This window comes from Ammospiza nelsoni, chromosome 22, assembly GCF_027579445.1.
Source record: "Ammospiza nelsoni isolate bAmmNel1 chromosome 22, bAmmNel1.pri, whole genome shotgun sequence".
NCBI lineage: Eukaryota > Metazoa > Chordata > Aves > Passeriformes > Passerellidae > Ammospiza > Ammospiza nelsoni.
Genome location: NC_080654.1, coordinates 6,730,747 through 6,756,742, shown reverse-complemented (window position 1 = coordinate 6,756,742; position 25,996 = coordinate 6,730,747). Strand labels below are relative to the sequence as shown.

General features: G+C 45.5%; 1 protein-coding gene across 2 annotated transcripts in view; it reads left to right on the top strand.

Moving 5' to 3' along the window:
• CAPZB (capping actin protein of muscle Z-line subunit beta) overlaps positions 1–25,996 on the top strand; it is a 63,425-nt gene that overhangs the window by 7,948 nt on the left and 29,481 nt on the right. For both annotated transcript variants that reach the window (XM_059487393.1, XM_059487394.1), the window contains exons 2-3: positions 8,421–8,510; positions 22,048–22,169. In XM_059487393.1, the coding sequence (XP_059343376.1) occupies positions 8,421–8,510; positions 22,048–22,169 (212 nt within the window). The remainder of the gene's footprint in view (positions 1–8,420; positions 8,511–22,047; positions 22,170–25,996) is intronic.

Genomic DNA, 25,996 nt, shown 5'->3' with positions numbered 1-25,996 from the left:
GAACCTGGATCTGCCAGGCCAAAACCAACTTGCCCAACTTTGCTCTTTCTGCACAACAAAAAAACTTCTCAATTTTAATTGAGCAGGTCTAAAACTTCTGTGACCAGCCTGATTGGAACATGAAGCAAACAGGAATGCATAGAAGAAAAGAGCATTTGAAAAGGTCATTGGGCATTAGCAGGATTAAAAGAAAGCATCGCAAATGACATGTTTGCAGATGGTCAGGATGGCAAATGGCAGTGCTGAATCTCAGAGCTGCTGTATTTGTAGTAATTATGGTTTCAATTAAAAAAAATGAAAGAAGTGACCCCTGTAAAAATTAGGCAGCCCTTCTCTAGGGATGGATTTGGGCTCTTCCTCAGAAGATTTGAGTGGAAGGCAGGAAGACAGTGTGAAAAACAGGTCATCAGGCTTGTGAACTGACTCAGACCTACTGCATTGGGTGATTTCAAAACATTTTGGGGCACAAACACGTTTGTGTTCATCTCTCCTCGTAGTGAAACCAGGTGTTGCAGCTGCCTCAGGAAAGCTTGCAAAATCAGGCCAAGTTCTTGTCCCTCAGTGCTGTGCTCTAACAGGTTATTTGCATTTTGTTTAGCTAAGATTTCCTATCTCTAGTTAGAGCTAACAAAGAAAATGTTATTTTTGTGAAATCGAGACTTAAAATGGGGAAAATCCCCCACTGTACAGTAACATTAATCATAAAACCTGTTGGCAAAGTTGTTCGGTTCTACAGGCAACTTCAATGTCTTTAACCCATTTATTAGAAGTTAAGCATGGGTTTTTTTTGCAATCTGTGCAACTTTTATCTGCAGCCCCACTTTCCTCTTTCATGTGGGGCTAGCAGATTGCATAGTCACTCACTGCCACGATTTATGGGGAAGTGACTTTTTGCAAACTTTATGCTTCACAGGAATTCTTGGCACCAGATGAAAGCCAGTAAATTGCATTGTCATGTTCAATGACAAGTTTAATAAATAAAACATTGTTTCTGTTACCCAGAAGACAAATGCTAGTGCAGAAATCATTAGTGATCCTGGCAAAAGGTCGGGATGAGAAGCTGTTCCCAGAAAGCCTTGGTGCTGCTCCATCCTGCTCTCCTGTTGGTGTGTGATGCCTCTTTTCCTTGGGCACATGATGGAGACCTGCCCTGGATTTGTATAAACTAAAGGGATACATTAGTTTTGAGAGTAGACCCAAGTTTGTGCCACCTGGAAATACATCCTTGCTGGGAAGGAGGTGCCAAGGAATTGTTAATTTTTCTCTGTAGATGTGCTAACAGGAACTGCATCTGGTCAGAGAACACCTTCAGAAAACACCCACAGCTGCAGAATGTGCTCCTGGAGATGCCTGAACCTTACTGGTAAACAGGGAGTTGCAGACAAGTGCCCTGCTCCAGGCTCTCAGGGGTTGTAGCTCCTCCTCCCTGGGTGTAAAATGTTTTGAACATTATTGTGGATTATTTAGAGGCTCATAGATGGGAGTGCCTTCAGTGTATTAGAACCCACTTGATGATTGTTTTAGAGTTGGGCTGGGGTGTTGGGGCTTGTCCTGTGGGCAGGGAGCTGGCCTGGTTTGGAGGTGGGGATGAGGAAGGGAAATCAGACACAGGATGCTTGGAAGAGCTGCTGGAGGCTAAAGGGATAACCAAGATTTGGCAAAACACTGATCCTTGAGCTTGTCTGAGGAGGAGAAGATCTCTGTGGTGGCTGCCCTAGAAGCCCATTGCTGCTCCTTTGATCTGTGCAGGACTTGCCCTGGCTGTTTTGGCAGCCTGGGATGGTGAGAAGTGTCCTTTGTCAGCAGCACTGGTGCCAAAGACAGTGAATCTGCCTTGCCTCTCTCCTGCCCATGGATTATTTTAGTTCCTCCTCATGAGGCTGCAGGGCAGATGGATGAGCTGCTTGTTCCTAGAGAACCTCTTCTAAGAGGTCCCTCTTGTCCCTCTGAACTTCACCTGAGTTCCATTCCTGGAGCAGTGGAGGACAAAAGCTGCTCAGTGTTTTTGTGGGTTTTTGGCTGTGTTTGCAGTGTGTACAACACCAGCACCTGAACTCAGGGAACAAGTTGTGAGAGTGTGTTCTGTCATTAACTGGGGCTGGTGCTGCTCAGTTGTACTCAGAAGCTGGAGCACTGCAGAATGAGGTGAATAATGTGCAGGAAAACATCTCCAAGGAGGATCTGCTGACTCAGAAGCTGTGACGTGACTGGTACAATTGCTCTGTAAATAAATACAGATTACAGGGGACCTGGGGCAGCCAGAGCACAGCAGCCTCTGCTAAAGCCTTCTGATCCATCACTTCTTGCTTTTATTTTAATCTCTGATCCTTCTCACTTGGTATTCCTGGGAGGAGTGGTGGCAGCACTTGGGGCTGTTTGGGCTTGACCACAGCAAATTGGGCTGAGCTGGTTCCTGAGCATTCCATGTGCTCAGAAGTGTTGGAGATAATAAAAACCACTGCACACCCCAACCAAAACCAGACAAAGGCAAAAGTGGCTGGAGAGAAGGAGAATGAGGTCTGCATCAGTGTCTTGTTTTTTAATAATCTTTGACCTTTTATGACAGTCCACAGCAGAGTCTGTGTTCAGGTTTTATTACCTTTGATTGTTTCCTAACTGTGCTATTGCTGGTCCTCCCCAGCACACCTTGCTGTCCCAGAGCTGTGATTTATGAGTCCATTACAAATGGTTTTAGATAGGATCTGCCAGAGGAGGGTTAATAGTCAAGGGAAAAGTCATATGGAAAACCAGATTGTGAGGAATATATGCAGCTGATGGAAATGTCATGAGTGCAGAACTTCTCTGGGATTTCCCAGGTCAGACAGTTCCCATCTAATATCCTAAAAAGTGAATGCTGACAGCTGAGAAGGGAACCTTGCAACCTAACATACTACTGTACTTTTTATTTCCCAGGGGTTACAATAATTCAGGCCTTGCTGCAGCTTCTAGCAGTTGTGTGTCTATCCAATTGTGTCATTGGAAAAGGGAATCTTCTGCCCTTGCAGCTCTGCAAGTTGGCAGGGATTAAAATGACAAGCAGGAGAGGAAGCTGGGTATCTGTTTCAATTAAAAAAAACTTAGTGCTGTAGTACCACAAAGCTGAAATATTAGTCAGACATTCCTGTTGGGAGAACTGACAGGAAATATGTGATTTACAATCCTGGGTATGTCTGCAGCTTGAAAGGAAGGAAAAAGAGTCATTTGCTGGTTGTGTCTTTCTGGCCCTGGATTAATTTACAGAGATATTTTGCCTGCAAACTGACCAGTGACCAGAGTGCTCTGGTGTGTGCTTGCTTTGAATTGCATGGCACTGAGCAGATGTTCTGGTTGCAGTGTCTCACGGGGTTTTTACCTTATATTTTTGCTGTCTGAACATTCAGATGCTGCCTGTACTTTGAATTTGGGTAACCTTTCAAATGCTGCTCTTGACTGGAACTTGGGTGTGAATTGTCCCAAGATGTTTATCTGCCACATCAGGGGTGGGGCTTTTTCACTTGAGTAATTTCTGGGTCCCTCAGTTGTTCTCAGCTGATATCAGAGATGGAAAAGGGAGTTGGGAGCACCATCATGCCTGGAGCAGAAATGTTGTACTGGGTTTGCTGGTGGAAAAGAGTAGGTGGCCTGAATTATATAATAATTATAATATAATGTAATATGATATTATATGATAATACATATGATATTGTATATGATATTATAGATGATATTATATAAGATAATATTATTCAATAAATTATATTTTAATATATTATATGATTATATTATTATTATTATTATTATTATTATTATTATTATTATTATTATTATTATTATTATTATTATTATTATTTTATGGTGGAGAATATTTGGAGGCCCAAATTATTATTTTTAATTTTATTTATTTCCCAGGAAGGGCTGAAGTGGGAGGAGCTCCCACTGCTGTAGCACGGAGCTGTCTCAGCTCTTGGCTCAGGGAGTTGCCAGTGGGGCTGGTACAGAAATAGAGTCCAGAAGTGAAACCAGCCTGAGTTTCTGTTTGAAAACACTGCCCAGCTCTGTTTGTGCTCAGCAGGCTCAGATGAGCAGGAGTGTCCCAGCAGAGGTGTGGAGGGAGATTCAGTCCTTTGTGATAAAGGGAGCAAATTCCTGCTGAGTGCCAGGCCAGGAGCTTTAAATGAGTGTTTTACCTCCTTTCAAGTGGAATGGCCGTGGGAGAGCTGCAGGTTTGTGTAAGCCCTCCTGGAAGATGGAATATAGGTGAAGTCTCAGGTAGCTGGCAGCAGAGAACTGTCCATTGCCACGCTTGGGAATGGAGCCTGTGGGTTTTTGTAAGTGTGTGCTGTCAAAAGCACTTGTAAAAATATTTTAGAAATGCAGAATACCTGTAGTAACTCAGCCAAGTGCTGGTGTCTGTGTAAAGAGCAAACAGGTGAACACTTCAGTGAAGTGTTCCTGCTTCTGCTGGGGCTGGAGAGGCTCTGGATGTGCCTCCTGGAGCAGAAGAGCTCCTTGGCCAGTGCCAGGGCTGTGCCAGGGCTGCAGGTACCAGGAGCAGCTCTCTGCTCCCAGCTTTGGGTGGGTTGGCTCCGCTCCTGTTTGCTGGGGGCTCCAGCACACCCTGTGCCCCAGGAGCTCTGGGCTTTGGACATGGCAAGTGGAGTCAAAAGGAAGTCCAGCTTGTTGCCTGTTTCATTTATTGTGATTTCCATACCTGTAGTAACTACCTGGCATTTTTTTATTTGTGTTTTCTGCGCTGAATGACATCTGCCCACACTCAGCCTTTAAAACTAAGGTGCACAGCTATGCTCCTTTACAACTGCACATTTATACAGTTATTGTTATTAATTTTTCAGCGCATTTGAGCTTTAACACACAGTGCCCAGATGACCTGTGGCTGTTGTGAGAGGGTTTCCCTTTTGTAAATAAGCTAAATACAGCAAAGAGACCAAACATAAGAGGAGGTGCAGACAAAGGAAGCTGTAAAATAACCAGTACAGACATCCTCATAACCTTTTTCCCTGGGGCAGTGCCATGGGAATGCTGTAACAGGTGCTTAAGTGGAGATTCTAGATAGGCAAACATCTTTAAAGGAAACTTATTAAAGAGCTTTCATCTAAGCTAATATTTTTAGACTTTTGAGATTCCTATGATCTCTAAATCCTTCAGTGACTTCAGCTGTAATAAAACCTCATTTGGAATTTCTGTCTGAACTCCCTGCTCCTCCACAGGAGGTTCTGGGCTGGATGAAACAGGAATGGTGGAAAGGGACCTCCTGTCAGGTAAACACTGAGCTCATTAAGTGCTGCAGGCTCAAAGAGCTGGGCTGTGGGAGCCAGCCTGTCTGATCCCCTGCCCAGAGAGCTGCAGCCTCCCCTGGGTAAAGGCAGAAATCCCATGGAAATGTTCTGTCTGGAGGCCTGGTAGGAAACCTGGTCTTGATGAGCATGTGGTTTTACAGAAGAATTAAGCAAATGGGAATCCAGGACAGGTGAAGTTGAGAGAAATAGGTGGGGTGTTTGTGAGAATCTTGACTCCATGTTTCGGAAGGTTGATATTATATATTAGATATTATACTATACTATATTATATATTATTTTATATACTATATCTTATATATTATATTATAATTATATACTAAAACTATACTAAAAAGAGAATGGAATATAATGTAATGTAATATAATGTTATATTGTATTATATTATACTATGCTATACTATGCTATATTAGTACTATACTATATTATCTTATATTAATACTATACTATATTATATATTGTAATTATATATGAAAACTACTAAAGAAAGAGAAAGGAATATAATATAATGTAATATAATATAATGTAATGTAATGTAATATAATGTAATATAATATAATGTAATATAATGTAATATAATGTAATATAAAGTAATATATAATATAATATAATATAATATAATATAATATAATATAATATAATATAATATACTAAAACTGTACTAAAGAAAGAGAAGGGATTTCATCAGAAGGTTAGAAAAAAAATGAATAATGAAATCTTGTGACTGACCAGAGTCTTGACACAGCTGGACCATGATTGGGCATCAAGTAAAAACAATCCACATGAGACCAATCAAAGAGGCACCTGTTGGTGAAGCATCTGCAGACCACATCCCACAGCCATCAGAGAGTTATTGTTTACATTTCTTTTCTGAGGGTTCTCAGGAGAAACATCCTAGTGAAAGGATTTTTGTGTCAGTGGCAGTGGGGTTTGACATGTCCCGAGTTCCCCAGAGCCCCTTCCTCTGATGGTTGTGGGGGACTCTGGGGGGTCTCAGCTCCTCTGATCCAGTGCCACTCTCAGAGCTGCAGTGGCAGCACAGGCTGGGATATTCCCCGTCTGTGACACAGTGTCACTGTGTGCTGCTGGCACCTGGATGCGCTCCCTGTGCCTGCGTGTCACTGCCTCCATCTCCTGCAGCTGGGCAGAGGCTGAGCCAGAGGCTGGCTTTGACCACACTCCTGCCTTTAAATCCTCACCTGCATAGAAGGAACCAGGAGCAAAGATCCTGGTTCACTTCCCTGCTCAGTTCTGAACTAGGATGTACCCCAAGGTACCACTTTGCTCTGTGATTTGTCAGCTTGTGTTGCCTTTCTGACCATTCCAGCTGGATTTATGCTGGATTAAAGTGGCTGAATAATCATGGATTTAGGGACACAACTGCAGCAGAACCTGCCTTTATTTTGGTGCTTTAGGAGATCTGCTGGCAAGCTGTTTAATTACCTGAGTGCTCTGTGAGAAGCTGAGGAGTCCTGCTGCTCAGTCTTGCTTTTCCCTCCTGCTACCAGGGAAATGCACTGTACCAGGCACTGTATGGGCCTGCATATTTTTGTTTTTCCATTGCACACAGCCAGGGATGTCAGCTGTGTCTGAACCCCTTGGAGGATCTCTGCCTTAAACAATCCTGCTCGTGTATTTCACAGCTGTTACTGAATATTTTGGGTAAAAATGGTCACTGCAGGTTCTCCTGGTTAATCCATAAACACTGCAAGTGTGCATTCTCCTCCATGCTGTGTACCTTATTTTCAGTTTGCTTCCCTGTAAAATACTCACTCTGGGGTTGCAGCTTTAGTGGTGGTTTTTAACATCCTTCTCCAGGCTTTTTTGTCTTTTAAACAATTCCAGCTGGCAGAGGAGGGCAGAGCACTTCCCTGAGTGTCCCTGTGATCACAAGTGAGGAGCAGGACCCTGTGGCAGTGTCTGTGACCATGTACCAGTTTCCTTCCTGGGTGAGGGGACAGCAGGAGGTACAGACAGTACCTGGGAAGGGAGATCCCTCCTGGCATGGCTGCCCAGCTGGGCAGGCACAGGCCACCTCCAGAGTCTCTGTCCTTGTGGTCTGGGTGTTCAGTAGCTAAAAATTCCCTTCCCATGGCCATCTAATGGACAGCTTCCTAATGGATGTCCCCAAAATTCCCCCCTTCCCTCATTCTACAGGTTTGCCTTAATTGCAGGAAACTCAGCTTCCTGTTTCTCCCTGTCCTGGGGGCTGCTCTGTTGGATAATGTGATAATGGAACTGTGTTAGTATTGGAGCTGTTGTTAAATAAGACTTTAGGAGCTTGGCAGAACACGGGAGGGTGAAATTAAACCTCAGCTGGTGGGATTTGGGTGGCTGGAAATGGCAAAGAGAAAAAGGAGGGGGAGGAGCAGTGAGAGCAAACTGGTTGTGCTTCACCTGACCTGGGATCAAAGGAACTTGGGCAGGTTTTGGGTGCTGTTAGGTCAGCAGGAAAGTGTCTGTTTGTGTCTGTTGGTGGAAAGGACAGCTAAAGGTTATGTCAGGACCATGGTTCAGCTCCTCAAGTGTCTAGTCACATTTTCTAACACTGAAGTGGAGTTTAAGGTTATTTCTTTGTGTCAGCATTGGTGTGAGAGCAGCTACAGTGAGCCCTTTGCAGAAAGCTGCTGTGTTGGCTCTAAATAAATAACTGATCCCTGATTTCTTAGACACAGGCAGCTCTTGGTGTGTGCTTTGTAGGAAGAAGGAAATAATGGATAATGCTTTATGTACATGTTTCACTCTGGTTTTCTGATAAAGCTGCAGGGCAGAGGGAGCTCTGTGGTGGAACAGAGTTTGCCTTGGATGCTGGTTATGTCAAGCTGATCAGTGCAAAGGAGGAAGTGTTAAACCTGCTTGGGGAGAAGGAACTTTCAGTTCCCTAACCCAGGGAACAACACAACAACACAACATTAAACACTTTCAGAAACATTGGAAGGAGTTTGGTGAGGTAAAGACTGCCCTCCTTTCTATCAACTGCATGGTGTTAAATTGCCAAGTCAATAATCCACAATCAAATGTAGTGAATTCTATTTGTATTAATGCAAAGCATGCTGCTGCTGGAGCTGTGTGTTGTGTTTCCTGAACACCTTGTGACCAAGGGCTCTTCTTTTCTTGTTCCTGCAGAGTGACCAGCAGCTGGATTGTGCCTTGGATTTGATGAGGCGCCTGCCTCCACAGCAGATAGAGAAGAATCTCAGTGACCTCATTGACTTGGTGAGTACTGGCTGCTTCCCAGGAAGTGCCTGCTGACAAAGGGCTGGGATGTAAAAACTTCTCTGGGGCATCTGGAATGTCTGGTGTGGTATTTTCAGGGTCCCCAGGACGATGGAGGAATTGAGAATCTGACTCCATGTTCTTAGAAGACAAATTTATTCCTTCCCTTCCCTTCCCTTCCCTTCCCTTCCCTTCCCTTCCCTTCCCTTCCCTTCCCTTCCCTTCCCTTCCCTTCCCTTCCCTTCCCTTCCCTTCCCTTCCCTTCCCTTCCCTTCCCTTCCCTTCCCCTATACTAAGACTATACTAAAGAATAGAGAAAGGATATTTACAGAAGGTTACAAAGAATGATAATGAAAACTCATGACTGCTTCCAGAGTCCTGACACAGCTGGCTGGGATTGGTCATTAAGTCAAAACAATTCACATGAAACCAATCAAACAAGCACCTGTTGGATAAACAATCTCCAATCACATTCCAAAGCAGCAAAACACAGGAGAAGCAATCAGATCATTATTATTTTCATTTTTCTCTGAGGCTCCTCAGCTTCCCAAGAGAAGAAATCCTGGCAAAGGGATTTTTCCAGAAAATGTGACAGTGGCAGTCTGGTGATGTGTCTGTCCCCTTGTCTTTGGGCAAGGTTGAGCAAACAACCACTGGCCAAGCAACGTCAGGAATGCAGGGGTTGTTTGGGGCTGTGTGTGCAGGGACACGGAGTGAGTGTGAGCAGTCATTAGCAGCTCTCCTAATGAGCTCAGCCCAGGTGCCAGCTTGGAGGCTGCTGTTGGAATTTGGGACAGTGAGTGCAGATGGGTGCAGGCCTTGCACCTGGGTATTATCTCCTGATAAACAACCTGCTGTGTGCAGCTCTGGGAGCTGCAGTGGCTGTGCTGCCCCACAGGCTGCAGAGACGCTGCTGAGAAGGGCTGGGCATCTGGAGAACACCCAAATCTATTTATAATTTGTGCTCTCTCAGATGTTCTGCAGTCTAGTGTCAAAAACCAAACCTGGCTGACCATTTTGTGTCTGATATCTTTTATTCTGCTTGTCCCTGGAACTTTTGTTGTCCTTTGCACACTGCTAGGGAGGAAAACTGATGTAAGAAGGATTTCTAGGCTCCTTACAAGTGGCCCATCCTGTGATGCATATTTGGGCTATAATAACCTGGTCAGTGCCAAATGTCCCTTCAAACAGAGCGTGGCACAGTTGCCTCTGAGTAACTGAAGGTGTTACTGAAATATGGATTTAATCTGTACAGAGTCTGCTAGTGGGAAACCTGTATTCTATTGTCCAGTCCAAATGCATTGCTTATTTCTAAGCTTCTAAATTTGTGCAGAAGAGCAGCTGCTCACCATGTAGAGGTTTGGTTGGGAAGTGCTTCTAAAGCTGGTGTTGGTAAGCTGTGGTCAAAAAGTTGTGGCTGACTTCAATTTATCAAACATTTCTTTTACTTATGTAAGCCAAGGTACAGGTAAGAGAGCTCTGGGGGTCAGGAAAGAAATTATTCCCTGCAGGAAAGGATTATTTCTCTCTCTTGAAACCATTTAATAATTGGCTACATCTGTGCCCCCAAAACCCTTGGCAACCTAAAGCATCATTTTTGTGGCTGTGGCTGGAGGTGGGACACAAGTAACTAAATCTCTGATCTGATCTGGTGTGACATGGTTGGTTTTGTGATGAAATTGGGAGGACTGAGCTGGTGTTGGGGTCTGAGGGGCTCCCAGGACCACTCCAAACAAGGAGTTGTTTGGTCAGCCATGGTAAGCTTGATGTGTAATTGGTCTGAGGTTTTTTAATGACTCAGAAAATTGCTGGGTACCTCTAAATGCTGGAATTACTTTTGGATGGTGCTCATTAGTGCTCTACATGCTTTCCATCAGCAACATACTCCCTGGGCTCCCTTTCACAGTGTAACATGAACCAGAGCAGTTTGGGGGCTGTTAGGAGGAGGGTCTGTGTCCCCCACATGAGGCATTGCAGCCCCTCCTCTGGGGCTGAGATGGAATAATTTATTAAATCCAGCACAGTTCCTTTATTGCTGAGACACCTCTAGAGCTGTTCTGCAGCCACTCTCAGCCTGAGCTCCTGAAGTGTGCCCTGGTTAGACAAGAGCAGTGTGTGCTCTGCCACCTGTAAGGCTCCAGAAACACCAGGAGCCAGACTGGAGTAAATAGATTTTTGACCTTTTTTTGGCAAATTTTATCCCAGCCTTTACATCTGTCATTTTGATTTTGCTGCCTGTCCCATTAGCAGGCAAGAACCTCCTTGAGGAGAAAGGGCAGACTCCAAATGCTCAATGAGTATGAGCAGGTTCATTAAACTGAGGGGAAGAACTGTAAAACAGCTCTTGGCTCCCTTGTGCTGGGTTTCTGTCTTGGTTTGGAAAAACAGGTGTCTGCTAAGGAAGGCAGGAGCCTCCCCTGACATGGAGAATGTAAACCCTCCCCACCCCTCCCAATTGCTGTAAATTTTAAATTAAGGGGCTCTCAGGCAAAAATATGGGAGCAGGAAATAACAGTTCTTTAATAGGGAAAAGAAAAAAAAGATAAAATAAACAATGCAGTACACTAGAACAACACTGACAGAGTCAGAACCCAACCTGACACCCTGTGGGTCAGGCTGATGGCAGCAGTGCCACTGGAATTGTGGCTCAGCCCTCCTGCAGTGTCAGGGCTGGTTCTGCTGGAGCAGGGGGATCTGTAGAGAAGGATGTTTTCTTCCTCTGAAGATCCAGTGGAAGAAGAGGCAGCTGCTGTTCCTCTGGGGAATCCTGGGGAGAAAGCTGTGCTGGTGTCTCAAAAATCTCTGGATTATATCTGGGAAGGAATGCTTGGCTCCTCCCTCTGGGTGGAGCATCTCACAATGGGATGCTGTAGTTCTTATCAGCCATGCAGTGACATTCAATAGCTGTTATCAGCAGATGTCCCCCCCCAGGGAGGTGTGAATGTGGTCACTCAAAGAGAGAGATAAAGCAAACTGCCCACTTGACAAAGGTAATCTGCCATACAGATGGTAATGGAAAACAACTTGCATTGCAATCTTCAACAGTTTCCTTGCTCAGTCCACTGCCACAGTGCAGGAGGTGGGAAGCAGAGGCTCATGTCAATATTTGGGGTGAAGTTTAGGGTATTACTTGAAGTCTGAGCTCAGTGAGCCGTGGTGTTTTCATAGGATTTAATCTCCAGCTGATGGTGGCTGCTTGCTTAAGATCCACTGAAAGGAGAGAAGATGGCTCAGAAATGTCATTGTGTGTAACGAGTTTTCCAAAACTGACACAGTAAGGAGCAGGCATCTCCTTCCCAGAGTCCCAGAATGGTTTGTGCTGGGAGGGACCTTAAAGCTCATCCAGTCCCACCCCCTGCCATGGGCAGGGACACCTTCCATGAGAGCACCTCACTCCCAGCCCTGTCCAGCCTGGCCTTGGACACTCCAGGGATCCAGGGGCAGCCACAGCTTCTCTGGGCACCTGTGCCAGACCCTCACAGGAAGGAATTCCTTCCCAATATCCCATCTAACCCTGCCCTGTGGCAGTTTAAAATCACTTAAAACACTGGGCTGGTGTTCTTGCTGGGAAGGATAACCACACCAAGCTCCCTTCCTGAGGTCCCTCTTACTCCATCCATGTTATGCTGCCTGTGGCTCATGCAGGAGCATCTTGGTACCCAGCTGAATTCATGGAGTACATCCAGGGCTGTCCATGACTGCCCCCAAGTGTTGTGCTGGCAAGGGAAATGGCCCAAACTTGAACAGAAGTAAAAGGGTGGGTGGAAAAAGAGAATTTTTGGGTCACTGGCCCTCATCAGCCCAGACACTTTTCATTCATTAGCAAAACAGTTTGTGGTTTGCCCTTTCACCACATCTGTTGTTGGGTTTTTCAGACTGCTGAGGCTTCAATTAGAGTTCATTAGGGACCTTGTCAATCACAGCCCTCAGAAGTCTGCCTGAAAGAAGCTGTGCATGGTGCTGGGAATGGGCCTTGGCATGGAATGCTCTGCTCGGGGTTCAATTAGTCATTATTTGTAAATGCCCTGCTCAGAGGCTGTCAGAATGTGCAAGAGGACTTCTGAATCTCTACAAAGTTTGCTGCAGGCACATGCCTTTTTAAGGACAACTAATTTAAACTGGAATAATTTTCCGTGGAGCTCCTCTGGGAACTGTGAGCCTTGGAGCAGCTACCTGTGGGCCAAGTCCAAGCTGAAAGGAAGATCCCAGAAGAGGAGAGAGGAAGGTGATTGCTCTGCTCTTACATGAGTTTGTTGTGAGGATGCTCCAGGTCAGAGGTTGTACTTGATGAACTTCAAGGTCTTTTCCAACCTAAATTATTCTGTGTGTAGTGACAGCACTTGGAGCATTAGTTCAGATGTTAAATGTGTCACAAAAATGCTGTGTCACCTCCTTGCTGCCTCACATTGTCCTGGAGCTGCTGATTCACTGTGCTCCCCAGGGAACCCTGCTGTGGATCACATATGTTCTCAAAACCTGCTGGAAAGGGACTCTGGGGTCTTCTTTGCTTGGAAATGTCCTGGGACCAGCTGAGGGAGGTTGGTGTGGCTCATGGAGTCACTGTGAGGGAGGGAAATGTCCTGGGATCAGCTGAGGGAGGTTGGTGTGGCTCATGGAGTCACTGTGAGTGTCAGTGAGGGAGGGAAATGTCCTGGGATCAGCTCAGGGAGGTTTGTGTGGCTCATGGAGTCACTGTGAGGGAGGGAGATGTTGTGGGATCAGCTCAGGGAGGTTTGTGTGGCTCATGGAGTCACTGTGAGGGAGGGAAATGTCCTGGGATCAGCTCAGGGAGGTTTGTGTGGCTCATGGAGTCACTGTGAGGGAGGGAGATATTGTGGGATCAACTCAGGGAGGTTTGTGTGGCTCATGGAGTCTCTGTGAGAGAAGGAAATGTCCTGGGATCAGCTCAGGGAGGTTTGTGTGGCTCATGGAGTCACTGTGAGGGAGGGAGGAACCTGGTGGAGCTCACTTTGAGTGGCCAGCAGCTCACCCTGGAAGGTCAGAGCAGTCCGTGGCAATTGCTCTCCTGCTTCCTTCTCTGAAGGTAGCTGCACAGAAGGTCAGCCCTCTGTGCTTTTAGCTGGGCTCTTTCCAGGAGAAACCCCAAAGAAGGATCAGCTCCTGGGCAGTGCTGCCATGGAGGGTCCCTTGCTGGGACAGCCCAGGACGAGGTGGGTGAGGGTGTCTCCAGAGTCCTTTTGGGGTATTTTCTTCACACAGCTTCAGTGACATCTTTGAGGGCTGAGGTGGAAGGAAAGTGGATTTATTGTCCTCATGGCCCATGTGCAGCACATCACAGATCTGTGACAGGATTGCCTTGGGGCTTTGACTGGAGTGTGGAAGTGGATGCACTCTTTGTGACAGTGATCACAGGGTCTCACATTGAGGGAAGAGATGAGGATCTGACTCCATGTTTCAGAAGGCTGATTTATTATTTTATGATATATATTATATTAAAACTATACTAAAAGAATATAAGAAAGGATTCCATCAGAAGGCTGGCTAAGAATAGAAAAAGAAAGAATGATAACAAAGGCTTGTGGCTCAGAGAGTCTGAGCCAGCTGATTGTGATTGGCTGTTAATTAGAAACAACCACATGAGACCAATCCCAGATGCACCTGTTGCATTCCACAGCAGCAGATAACCAATGTTTACATCTTGTTCCTGAGGCCTCTCAGCTTCTCAGGAGGAAAATCCTAAGGAAAGGATTTTTCATAAAAGATGTCTGTGACACACTCTTAGTCTTGGTGAGAGTTAAGCAGGTTCCCTTAGCAAGTACAAATTTCCTGCTGAGTGTTTCATTTGGATGTCTGCCTGGGTGTGTATAATACAAGTTAGATGAAGAATCTAGCTGACTCAGGAAAATCAGCTGCCTGGCATGAAGTGGGGACAGAAAATGGTCCTCATAGGATGGACAGGCTGGCCAGGAGAGGGAGGGAGAGTCGCTCACAGCCTCAGCTTCTCCCTCTCCTCCCCCAGTAAGCCTGGTATTGGAGCAGCAGTCATTCCCAAAAGTGGAAGCTTTCCTGAAGAACAGAACCAAGCAATGCTGCCATTGAAGAATTAAAGTGAGAGCTCTTTAAAGACACAGCACTCATAACTTTGCTTTGGTTATTTTTGAAGGCTCTGTTTGCAATTAAAGATCTGGGAGGTGATCAGCTCTCCTTTCTCATCACAGGGGAATACTGAAGTTTTTTTAGTAGAATGTGTTACTTTTTTAGAAAATCCTGGGGTGATGAATCTTAAAATGTATAAACTGATGATTTTGAAATATTTGAACACAGTTCAGGCTGTTGCTTCATGTGAGCTCCAGGCAAGTCCCAAATCTGCTTGCATGCCTTCAGTCACTGAAGATATATGAAGCTACAGAACTTACCCTCAGGCAAACTGCACTGCTTGGGCTGCACACACCATAAAGAACATGAGAATGTGACTGGAGCTTTTTGTGTTTGGAGTCCAAGAGCCTGAGCACTGAGCAGCATTGCAGGGAGAGATAAAATAATTGGATGCAGATGGCCAGCTGGGCGTCTGGTGAGGCTGGAAGATGTTTTAAACAAAAAATCAGATCCAGTGAAAGCTGAAAAAGAGGTGGTGGAAGCAGAAGTGCTTTGACAGCCCTGTGGGCTCAAAGCTGAGTCTTTGACCTGCTGTTCTGCTTGGACTTGCTGACCTATGGGATGAGCTCCCAGCAGCCAGGCAGGTTTCTAACATGAAGATTGTTGGCTAAAGAAAGGGGCTCTGGCTCTCTAAATAAATGTATGGTGGTTGAGAGCCAGTTTTTCCATTTGGTGAGTGGCTGTAAGCAGGAGCTTTTCCAGCCAGCAAAGATTACCTTGAATATCTTGATGGTAGTTGGAGATAGCAATTAATATATGTAAACTGTTAATGTGATGCTTGGCTTAGAGCTAGCAACCCCATTTCCTGGCATGACATTGGAAAAGGGAGTTTCAATTTTGGCCTTATATCATTTATTCTTTCTATTTTTAAGCCTTTTTGTCTTCCAGGCTCCTGCTGGTGTTAGAGACACTTAAAATATCAGTTTAAATATCATTGGAAGGGAGTGTGTGTGAAGATGGAAACCTCCCTAGCCTCTCTCTGAAGGATGGAGGGGAAAGCTGGGATAGAGAAATACTGCAGAAATAATGTCCTGCATATCCCTGAATTGTTGCTGGATGTCTCCAGCCCCAGCTGGACCCTTCACAAACACTCAGGATTTCCCAGGACACTGATAGCCTGTGATGGCTCCTGGGGCTGGTAACAGGATCCTGGAGCTTCACCTGCAGGTCACAGGCACAGCCCAGGGCACTCAGCTGTGCCTGCCAGATGGCTGCCTTTGTTTCACAAGGGGAATCCAGCAAAAGCCCTGTTTTATCCTGCGAGGCACAGGAGGAAAGCCAGGGATCCTGTTTTATGAATGGTTCTCACCTTTTTAAATGTAATATTCTGTAATTAATGTGACATGTCTGCCATGACACAGTTAGCTGGACAAACCTGGATTTGCAACATCTGTCTTTCCAGAAAAGCTCATTTGGTTTAATTTTGGTTTTGCCAGTTCTTGCAGTGCTGGAATTCAATGCAAGGACATGAATAACACTGAGCTGTTTCCAGTATCAATTATATCTTGTCTGAACACAAAAGTCCATTTAAGTGCCATTTCCTAAACAAAGCTTGATGGTTGTGTGGCCTTTGGACCTGTGATGGATCCAATTAAGGTTTAGCACTGTGTGGATTTGTGGGAGTGACTTCACTGGTGGCTTCAGGCCCAGGATGAGTGGAGCCAGGCTTCCTTCTCGAGTTCCCACAGCATTCACTGGGCTGTGCCTGCCTTCTGCAGGAGCAGGAAACTCTGGGGCTCTGCAAGGACTCTGAACCATCAGAATAATGCTGTATTAGAGGAAGGATCTGGGCTGGAGGTGTGCCAGAAGGGTTATTTTGTGAGAGGGTCAGGGAGCTTCCACGGGCTCATCTGTGTTTGAGTGGTTTCCCCAAATACAGGAACAGCTCTTCTGACTTCCTTTAATGTTGAAAATTCACAAGTGATCAAAATCCTCACCTTCCTGGTGGGATGGGGCTTTCTATTAAAAACTGCTCTCCTCACAGGCATGTTCAGATTCCTGCAGGTTCAGATTCCTGCAGGTTCAGATTCAAAACAGGATGGATCTGAGTGGCTCCTTAGCTAATTGAAGTTTGCCTCATCTTCCCAGAATTGTAGAAATGTTTGTGTTGGAAGGGTCCTTAAAGACCACCCAGTGTCCCCTTGCCGTGGCAGGGACACCTCCCACTGTCCCAGGTGCTCCCAGCCCTGTCCAGCCTGGCCTTGGGCACTGCCAGGGATGGAACAGCCACAGCTGCTCTGGGCACCCTGTGCCAGGGCCTGCCCACCCTCACAGAGAATTTCTTTCTAATTTCCAAAGTAAACGTAATCTCTTTCAGTTTGAAGTCATTCCCTCTTGTTCCTTCAGCTTCTTTAAGGAAAATAATGTATAATCTTTAATTTTGCTGCATTTAGCAGGGTTTTCCAGTGTGTAAGGTTCCTGTGGAGGTCAGTAATGCTGACCTCTGAATAAACATGGAAAAAGACTCTTTCTTAGGACTGGTACACCAGGAATGTTCCTGTTTCAGTGCTAGATGTGGTACATTTCAGTCAAGGCTGCAGAAGAAAACAGCCCCTGGGTGTGCTCAACTGGAGTGGGCACAGCCAACATTGGCTGTCCTGAGTGTGTGAAGTGCAGAATTTGATGCAATTCACTGTGGTCAAAGCAAGGACAGGGACTGTGTGTCACAGTGGAGAACTGAGGTATAACTCCTCTTTCCTCTTTGAATTTGTTTTTAGATATTGTTTAAAAATACTTCAAAAAATAATGCAGAAGCAATTGTTTAATTGCTAATGAGCTCCTTGAACCATGAAGTGAGTCCAGAAGGAATGGCTGAGCTTAGCTACTCCAAAAAGGGTATGGTTTCCACTTGGCACAAGTGATTATTTGTCTTGATAGCAGAGCAGTTGCCTTAATTAAAACACTGTCCACATACCTGGGCAGCTCTGCAGGAGAGTTTGGTTTCACAGGACAACAGCATCCTTGTTCGACACGTTTCCCTCACTTTCTCATCCAGGTTTTCTTTCCTCTGCACTACACACCCTTTGTGTATCTCCTTGGAAAAAAATATCCCCCAAACACTGTGCCCTGTTCCTTGTGAATGATGCTGCTGTTCTTCAGGCTGAGCCCCAGTCTCCTCCTTTTTTTCTTTCCAATTTACAGTGAGGGTGGTCTCACTCCCTGAGTAGCCAGAGGAGATGGCTGAGAGCTGATCTGGGGAACAAGGGTGCCCTAGGGCCAGGTGACATCGATGCTGGCCTCTAGCTGGAGATACAAGGTGCAGATTGTGTTCTGCATGTGACCTTGCAGTGCCTGCAGTGGGAACAGATTGTGTCAGAACAAAGGTGGGAGCCCAAGCTTTGCTTTAAAAGAACCTCAGCCTCCAGTGTTGGCAGCACAGTGACATTTATTTGTAGTGCAGTGATGAATGGAACCAGATCACTGCTTTGCTGTTTCAGTTTACCCTGAGCAGTGGCTTAATTGTGTTTCTAAATTGAAGTCAAAAATCCACATGTAATGACTGCTGTAGATAAGTGCTCAGGCACCTGAGTGAGCTCTGGCTCTTCAGTTAACACAGAACAACCTTAACAAGAAAAATTAACAACACAAATCCACTGTTGATGAAAACTGAGAGCATCAGATGCCTTCCAAGCAGAGTTGCCTTTGCTGGGATCAGAAAATAAACTGAATCCTGCAAGAGTCTGAATGTGCACAACAGTAATTGAAATGTTTTAGTAAGATTCAGTTTAAATGTTTTAGTAAGATTCAACACTCGACATGGAAAAGAATCCAAAGGACCTAAATTCAGTAGGAATCATAATCTCATGAACATAAGCCTGAAGTGTTTAAAGCTGCAAATTACCTTGTTCAAATTACTGCCTTTGCCTTGTAAGCAATTTTCAAGAGTAGAAGAGGAAAGGCAGCGGGCATAAATTGTAAATTCATTCTTAGAAAGTGCAGTTGATGTAATAAATGGTATAAAAATAACATTCTTGGGGTAACTGTACACACTTGGGTGCTTTTGCAATAATTAGAATTACACCAATAGTTCCATCAGCTGGAATATCTGTTCTTTTTATAAATACTGTCAAAATTTTCTAATATTTCCAAACTAGATGAGTGGGTTTTCTTGTGTTTTATTCTGAAAGATGAGAAGAGGAAAAGAATAGATTGCCTGAAGTCCTGTGGAGTGTCTGTACAAGGAGATGGGGTGTACAGCTTGTTTTACAGTAGAGGTTATAGTACAGAGCAGTATTATATTGCAGTAAGTGTGTGATATAATGCAGTCACTGTTATGGCTGTAGGAATAACCACAGCCCTCAGAAATTGGGAAAGACCCTGCTCATAAATATTTGTTACCAAATCACCCACAGATAAGTTCAGTTCAGTAGATTGCATCTTAAAAAAACAATGGGTTACAAGTTCCTTCTAGTCAATATGGGATTGTGCTCTGAGCCCTGCAGAAACCCCACACCAGGCATGTGCTGTTCTTAAAAGAGAGTTAAATCTAGAAGTTACTTGTGAGGGTTTTTTTATAAGGGCTGTAAAATCAGCTTTTCTGCAGGGGAATCATCTCAGCCTCAGGTTGGGGTTTTTGTGAGAGGCTTTGTGTGGGTATTTGGGGTTGGAGGAGTGCACAGTGAGGCTCTCCTGCTCCCTTAGCACACGTGGGGTGTGGGCTGTGCCCAAAGAACCACAGTGGAAGCAGAGGCTGGGGAAAAGCCACTTCCCCCAGTTGTGTTTCCATCATAGCTGCTCATCCCAGAGGCAGAGTCTGTCCCTAGGCATGTCCCTGTGCTGGGGGGCTGCTGGCCAAGGGATGTTCCGCTGTCACCTCTGCACCCAGCTCCAGGGCTGGGCTCTGTCTGAGGCCAGGCAGGCACATTGAGATGCTCTCAGCCCAAAATGAATGGTCAGTGGGGAGGAGAAGGAAGGGACAGAGGGGATTCCACCAGATGTGCTCACAGACACTGACTGATCATCTCACCTGCCTTGTGCCCACACTGCTGATTTGGATCAGCCCCTGGAAGTATTTGGGGTGTCTGGTCTCAGGAAAAGAAGGAATTTCCCTAAAAGCTGCTGTTGCTTGTCCACTTGTGTTTACCCAGGAATGTGTTGAGGGTTTGAGGCTTCCTCAGCCAGACCTGCAGGTACCAGAGGAGGAGCTCTGAGAGCCCTGAGCTGAGTGAAACCCTGAACTGCCCTGGGCTCTGCAGTTCTCACTCATGGCCATGTTACAGCCTGCAGAGAACAAAATAAAACATTCAGATGAATATTGCAGCTTTTTCAACACTTTGCCAACCATGTCTTTTTTGCCTCTGATTTTTTGTGTGTTTAAGGATTGATTGTGGGGGTCAGGTGTTGCATCACTTGCTGGTCTCATCTTAGAGCCTTGGAATGGTTTGGGTTGGAGGGACCTTAAAGCCCATCCAGTGCCACCCCTGCCAGGGGCAGGGACACCTTCCACTATCCCAGGTTGATCCAGCCTGGCCTTGGACACTTCCAGGGAGGAGGCAGCCACAGTTTGTTTTGTCATTTCCATTTAGGATTTTTTTTTAATTTATTTTTCATAGTCACATTGGTTTATGTATGTCCCTGCTCACTCTGACTGTCATCCTCTGTGTGTTGCTGCCTTGTACTTGGGATTAGGAATGTTTTTGTTCCAGGCAGTTTGATCTCCTCTGTCCTGTCTGGTGCATTAAAATCATTTCGGGGCTGTTGCACCCCAAATTTGTTTTTTCTCCTCCAGGCTTCTTTCCTTTGAAATGGTGCTAATCCATTCACTGAATCAGTGGCTTGAAGAGAAGAAAGCACATTTCCATGTTTTCTTTATTCCTCTCTCCCTCCCTCCCTCCCTCCCCTTTTCATTTCTTATGAGTTGTGAATTCATCACTCCATGATTAATTTTGCCCTTGATTGCCTTTTGTGCTCATCTCTCAGTCAGGTTTTCATCTCTGTGATGCAGAGTGATCTGTAGAGGACATTCCACACTGCTTATTCCTTTCTTGTTTTATTAGCAATAAATTGTTGCTTTATTGTTACCAATCTGTTCAGGAACTTACCAGTTGTGCTGTGGTGTCACAGACATCTTTTATGAAAAATCCTTTCCTTAGGATTTTTCCTCCTGAGAAGCTGAGAGGCCTCAGGAACAAAATATAAACATTGATTATCTGCTGCTGTGGAATGCAACAGGTGCATCTTGGATTGGTCTCATGTGGTTGTTTGTAATTAATGGCAAATCACAGCCCAGCTGTCTTGGACTTTGTCTGAAACAGAAGCTTTTGTTATCATTCTTTCTTTTTCTATTCTTAGCCAGCCTTCTGATGAAATCCTTTCTTCTATTCTTTTAGTATAGTTTTAATGTAATATATACAATAAAATAATAAATCAAGCCTTCTGAAACACGGAGTCAGATCCTCATCTCTTCCCTCATCCTCAGACCCCTGTGACACGGTCACACTGTGGTCCTGTTGTGTTGTTGGGAAGGGACATTTTGCTCCAGTCCATTTCCCTGGCAGTGAGATCTGGGCTGTGTTCCTGCAGGATTCACACCTGCCCTGGCTGTTTGATGGCAGCAGTGATTGGTGATTGGTGCTGGTCCCTGGGCTGGGCACAGGGTGCACGTGGCCTGAGGTGTGTGCAGGACAGGGAGCCCCATGTCCCTGCAGGGCATCCCAGGCCCTGTGCCAGGCTGGGAGCAGAGCTTGTCTTTGTCCATGGGCAGGGCAGGGGGGCAGCTGCTCCTGGATCCCTGAGGAGCTGTGCAGGATGCAGGAGGTGTGTGGGATTTGACATGTGCACACACAGAGACGTGTTCATTCTCCTTAGCCAGCCTGGTCGTGCTTGGCCACTGGAAACTGCTCTGAGAAATGGGAGATGAGCTTGGGGATGGTGGATTCCTTCAGCAGCTCCCTCATTCCCACTGCTCTGTAAATATTTACCTTTATCTACCAGCCCTGGACAGTCACTGCCCTGGCTGCCGTGGCACAGAGTGAATTGGAGAGAGTGTGTGTGTCTGTGTGTGTGTGATTGTATGTGTGTGTCTGTCTGTGTCTGTCTGTGTGTCTCTGTGTGTGTATGTCTATGTGTGTGTCTCTGCAACTGTATCTGTGTGTCTGTGTGTGTGTGATTGTATGTGTGTGTCTGTGTGTGTGTGTGTGTGTGTGTGTGTGTCTGTCTGTCTGTCTGTGTGTCTCTGCAACTGTGTCTGTGTGTCTGTGTGTGTTCAGGTGTGCTGGGCCACACCAGTGCTTTGGTCATGACACCTGAAATTACTGGAGATGGGAGCACAGGGATTTGTTGTGAAATGATTTCTTGAACAGTTTTGGCTTTGGGACAGATGTGGGCTGTAAATAACTAAATCTGTTCTTAGGGGTGCCAGTGCCTTCCAACGTTAACGTGCTGCCCTCTCTCCCCTCCCTTTGCTTGTCCCCCCCTGCAGGTCCCCAGCCTGTGTGAAGATCTCCTCTCCTCTGTGGATCAGCCCTTGAAGATTGCACGGGACAAGGTGGTGGGGAAGGATTATCTATTGTGTGACTACAACAGAGATGGGGACTCCTACAGGTGAGTACCCAGAGCTGGGGCTGCCTGCTGCTCCCTGAATGGCACCCATGGACAGGCCCTTCTCCCTCTTCTTTTCAGCCAAAAAAATATCAGTCACTTAAAGATTTAGAGCCCAAAATGTGCTGTTGTTATCGTGCTAAAGGGGATGAGTGATGGATTTCTCTTTGTTTTCTGTATTCTGGATTGAAACCAGTCAATTCTCTAGCAGAAATGGCCTTGGTAGGAAATGAGACCATTGCAAAGTTATAAAATCTCTGGAATGGATAATGACAGAAAAGAGATGATGCAAGCTGTGGGTTTAAACAAAATCATCTTCAGCTTGTACAAAACTGGGTGGATTTGCTAGCTGGGAAAGGCTCTTTCACTCCATATTTTACAAGGAAAAGACTGACTTTGGACTCAGTGTCATTAGTTCTGTTTGAAAATCTTGGCCCAAGTTTTTACCAAAGAAAAGGAATCCCCATCTACCAAAATAGCTGATATATTCTGAGGACTGGAGACAAAACCAATGGAAATACTTGAACCCTATGAGCTGTGTATAATTATAATTAATTTTGGAGAAGGAGGGACTGCAGTGCTGGAATGGTACAATCAGGTTTCAGTGTTTTGGCTGCCACTTTGAGCACAGTCTCTCTTTTAATGTGTTTTCCTCTACCTTGCCATTAGGATGATGTTTTTCATTGATGTTAAAATCATCCCTTCCCTTTCTCACATTGCTGACTTTCCTTAATGGCTGTAGTGACAGTGGCAGAGTTCCAGATATTTAATATAAGAATAATGAGTTTACAGGCCAGAAACCTTTGTGACTCCTGCAGCACTTTTATTCTTCCCCTTAACAAAGGGTGCTGGGCTGTCAGGTAAGGAACCCACTCATCTCCTGCCCTGAATTACCAGCTCAGCCATCCTGCTGCTTCTGGGGATGATTCTCAGGCTTCCACTTGTCTCTCCTTTCATAATTTACATTTTAGTGCTTGGAATTATCTCCAGGAAGAATCTCACTTTGCTCTGTGTAGATTTGATGTAGGGTTTTACATTCATCTGGCAAGAATGTTTCAAGAATTGTGTTTCAAAGTGGAGATTCAGAAAATATTTTTTAACAAATCTTTTTTCTCTGGCTCAGGCATGACTGTAGAAGCAGCTGAGCTTGCAGAAGATTTGAGATGAATTGGTTCAGTTGCTGAGAGTTGCAGGGAAGGTCCCTCTCTAATGTGAAGCACGTGTGTGTGGATGATTTACACAGAGAACATGCTGAGATACATTTTGTCCTGGAAACTAGAGATGGAGAATGAGAATGGATGCAGAGTTTGACAGTGCCTCTGGATTGTGGCTGAGTGTAAATCCTATTGAGTTTTTAAAATATAACCTATTGCAGGGGGCCAGCAAGTGAGCAGGACCCCAAGGTGGAGTGTCACTCACATTCTTTAGGGCAATTATCTCATATTTAGAAACTATTCCAATCTTCCACAGAAGAGCCTGGTGCCTTCTATAAAAGCATTTTGCATTAATTTTGTGTGCCCCAGCTGTTAGATCCACATTAGCAGCTACTTGCATGTTATCACTTCTGAATTAGTAAATAAAATCAGAGTTCAGAGCTGATGCACCCACAACTGCAGCCCCTCTGGCAGGAGGGAGAATTAAATCCTGAATTTCTTGTGGATCCTTCAAGAGATGCTTTCTCCCTGAAGCTGTGATGTTTCTTGCAGCCCCTTTGCATCCTGCTCAGGCTGCTGATGTGGACACAGGAAAGGCACTGGTTAGACACTAATGGGACATTGTGCAATCACTAATGACCCCTGTGTTTAATTATGGCACATGACAGCCCTTCCTCTAAGGTCAGTGTCACTCTTGCCTCTGAAATTTGCTCCATCTCTTTCTCAGAAGGTATTAAATAGCTGCAAGGAAGCAGGAGGAATTTGCTTTTTGAAATCACTTTGAAATTTTCGGGACTTATTAAGTAATGAGGTTTCAGAAAAGCTCTTTCATTTGTTCCTCCAGAACAGGCACCACGTGTTAATTGCTGGCAGGGAAGAATCCTGCTCCTAAGGCTTTTGATTCAGGCATTCTGGATTGAAGTGATTCTTCCTTCTGGAATTGATTGGTCCCAGCTCTGATTCATGGAGTAAATTCTTTCCTTCAGCACACAGCAGAAGCCTTTGAAACCCCAGCAGCACTGCCCTGTGCATGTTAATCCCATTCTGTGCCTGTGTCCAGACACTGCTTCACCTCATCAAATCTGCACTTGTTACTGGGAAGTGCCTCTTGCACTAATTTAATCAATTAGGCCAAGGTCTAGGAGGAGTTCACTGGGCTTTTAAAAGCTTTTGATATTTCCACAGCCATTTTCCAGAGCCACACGCTCGATTAGCAGTCCCAGGGAATGTTGTTCCCTGCCTGACACGTGCTGCATCCCCAATTCCTGCACTCTCCCAGCTAAACACCTTCCCTTCCTATTGGACAGATTGCTAATTGCATTTCTTTTAGCAAGAAATATTTTTAATGCAGGTATTTCCAAGCACTCCCTGGTCAGCTGAGCCTCACTGTCCTTCAGCAGGAGAGGTGGGGCTGGGTGCTCAGACTTCCTCATGGGATTCCAGTTTTACAGGGCTGGCTTTTTCCAGTGGCTTTGCAATTTCACTGGGAATTTGCCTGGAAAAAATGCTGCTGTGGGAAGTGAATATCCTAATGCTTAGCCCATCACAGTTTAGTCTTTCCTTATGTTTAGACAGACTTGGTTTGCTCCATGACAAATGTGGATCAGACTGAAAGGTGGATTTTGGAGTCTCCTTGAATCTTCATAAATAGATAATTTTTATTTTCTTCATATTATTAAATCCTGCTTGTGGGAGTCTCACAGGTACTTCTGTGAGTGCTCCTGGAATAGCAGAGGTTTTTGAAGGATATCAAACAGTCATGGAATCCACATTGTGAAGTCAGAGCTTTTATTAATTTTATTTTTTAATATTAGACTTCAAGGTCCCTGACTTTGTCCATACATTTCCACTTGAAGCGTGTTTGATCACTCTGTTAAATGGAATCCTTATGGGGAATTTGGGGCCAACAACACTGAAACCTGTTAGCTGAAACACAAACCATTCTCTTTTGGGGAAATTAGAGGTCTGACTTTTGAAATTTAAGTGCTTGTCCATCTGTCTTTCTTCAAATAGCCTCCAGTTAAGTGTTTAAATGTGTTGTGAGTGCATTTCCACAAAAATAAAAAATACAGGGCTGTTTTAGGAGGTTTTTTTGTTGGTAAAGCTGCTGCTGGCTCCAGCTGGAATGGGATGAAAATGGCACAAGCTGCTGGCTGGCAGGGTCTGTTCTGGCTGCCCCCAGTGCCATTCTGCAGCCTGGGGAGAGTTTGGTGTTTGCACTTGGAGCATCTCCCAGGGGTTCTGCAGGAGCTCCTGCTCACCCTGTGCAGCAGCTCAGCCACCTGGGAGCACCAGGGTAGCACCAGGGGGGGTTTATGTGAATCTGCCCCAGATTTCAGAGGTTTTAGGAGTGAAGAAAGAGCTGAGAAGGGAGCAGTGTGTGTCATCCCTGTGTGTCCCTGTCTGCAGGGAGGGCTCTGAGCAGGCTCTGCTCCCTGGGACCAGAGGAACGGGCAGGGACTGATCCAGGGAGCTCCAGCTGAACATGAGGAGCAGGAACTTGGCACACTGTGGGACACAGTGCCCAGAGAGGCTCTGAGTGTCCCTGCCTGGGGCTGTTCCAGACCCATCTGGGCTCAGTCCTGAGCTCTGGGCTGGCCCTGCTGGAGCAGGGAGCTGGCACCAGGTGAGGCCCTGTGGGCCCTCCCAGCCTGACCCAGCTGGATCCTGTGGCTG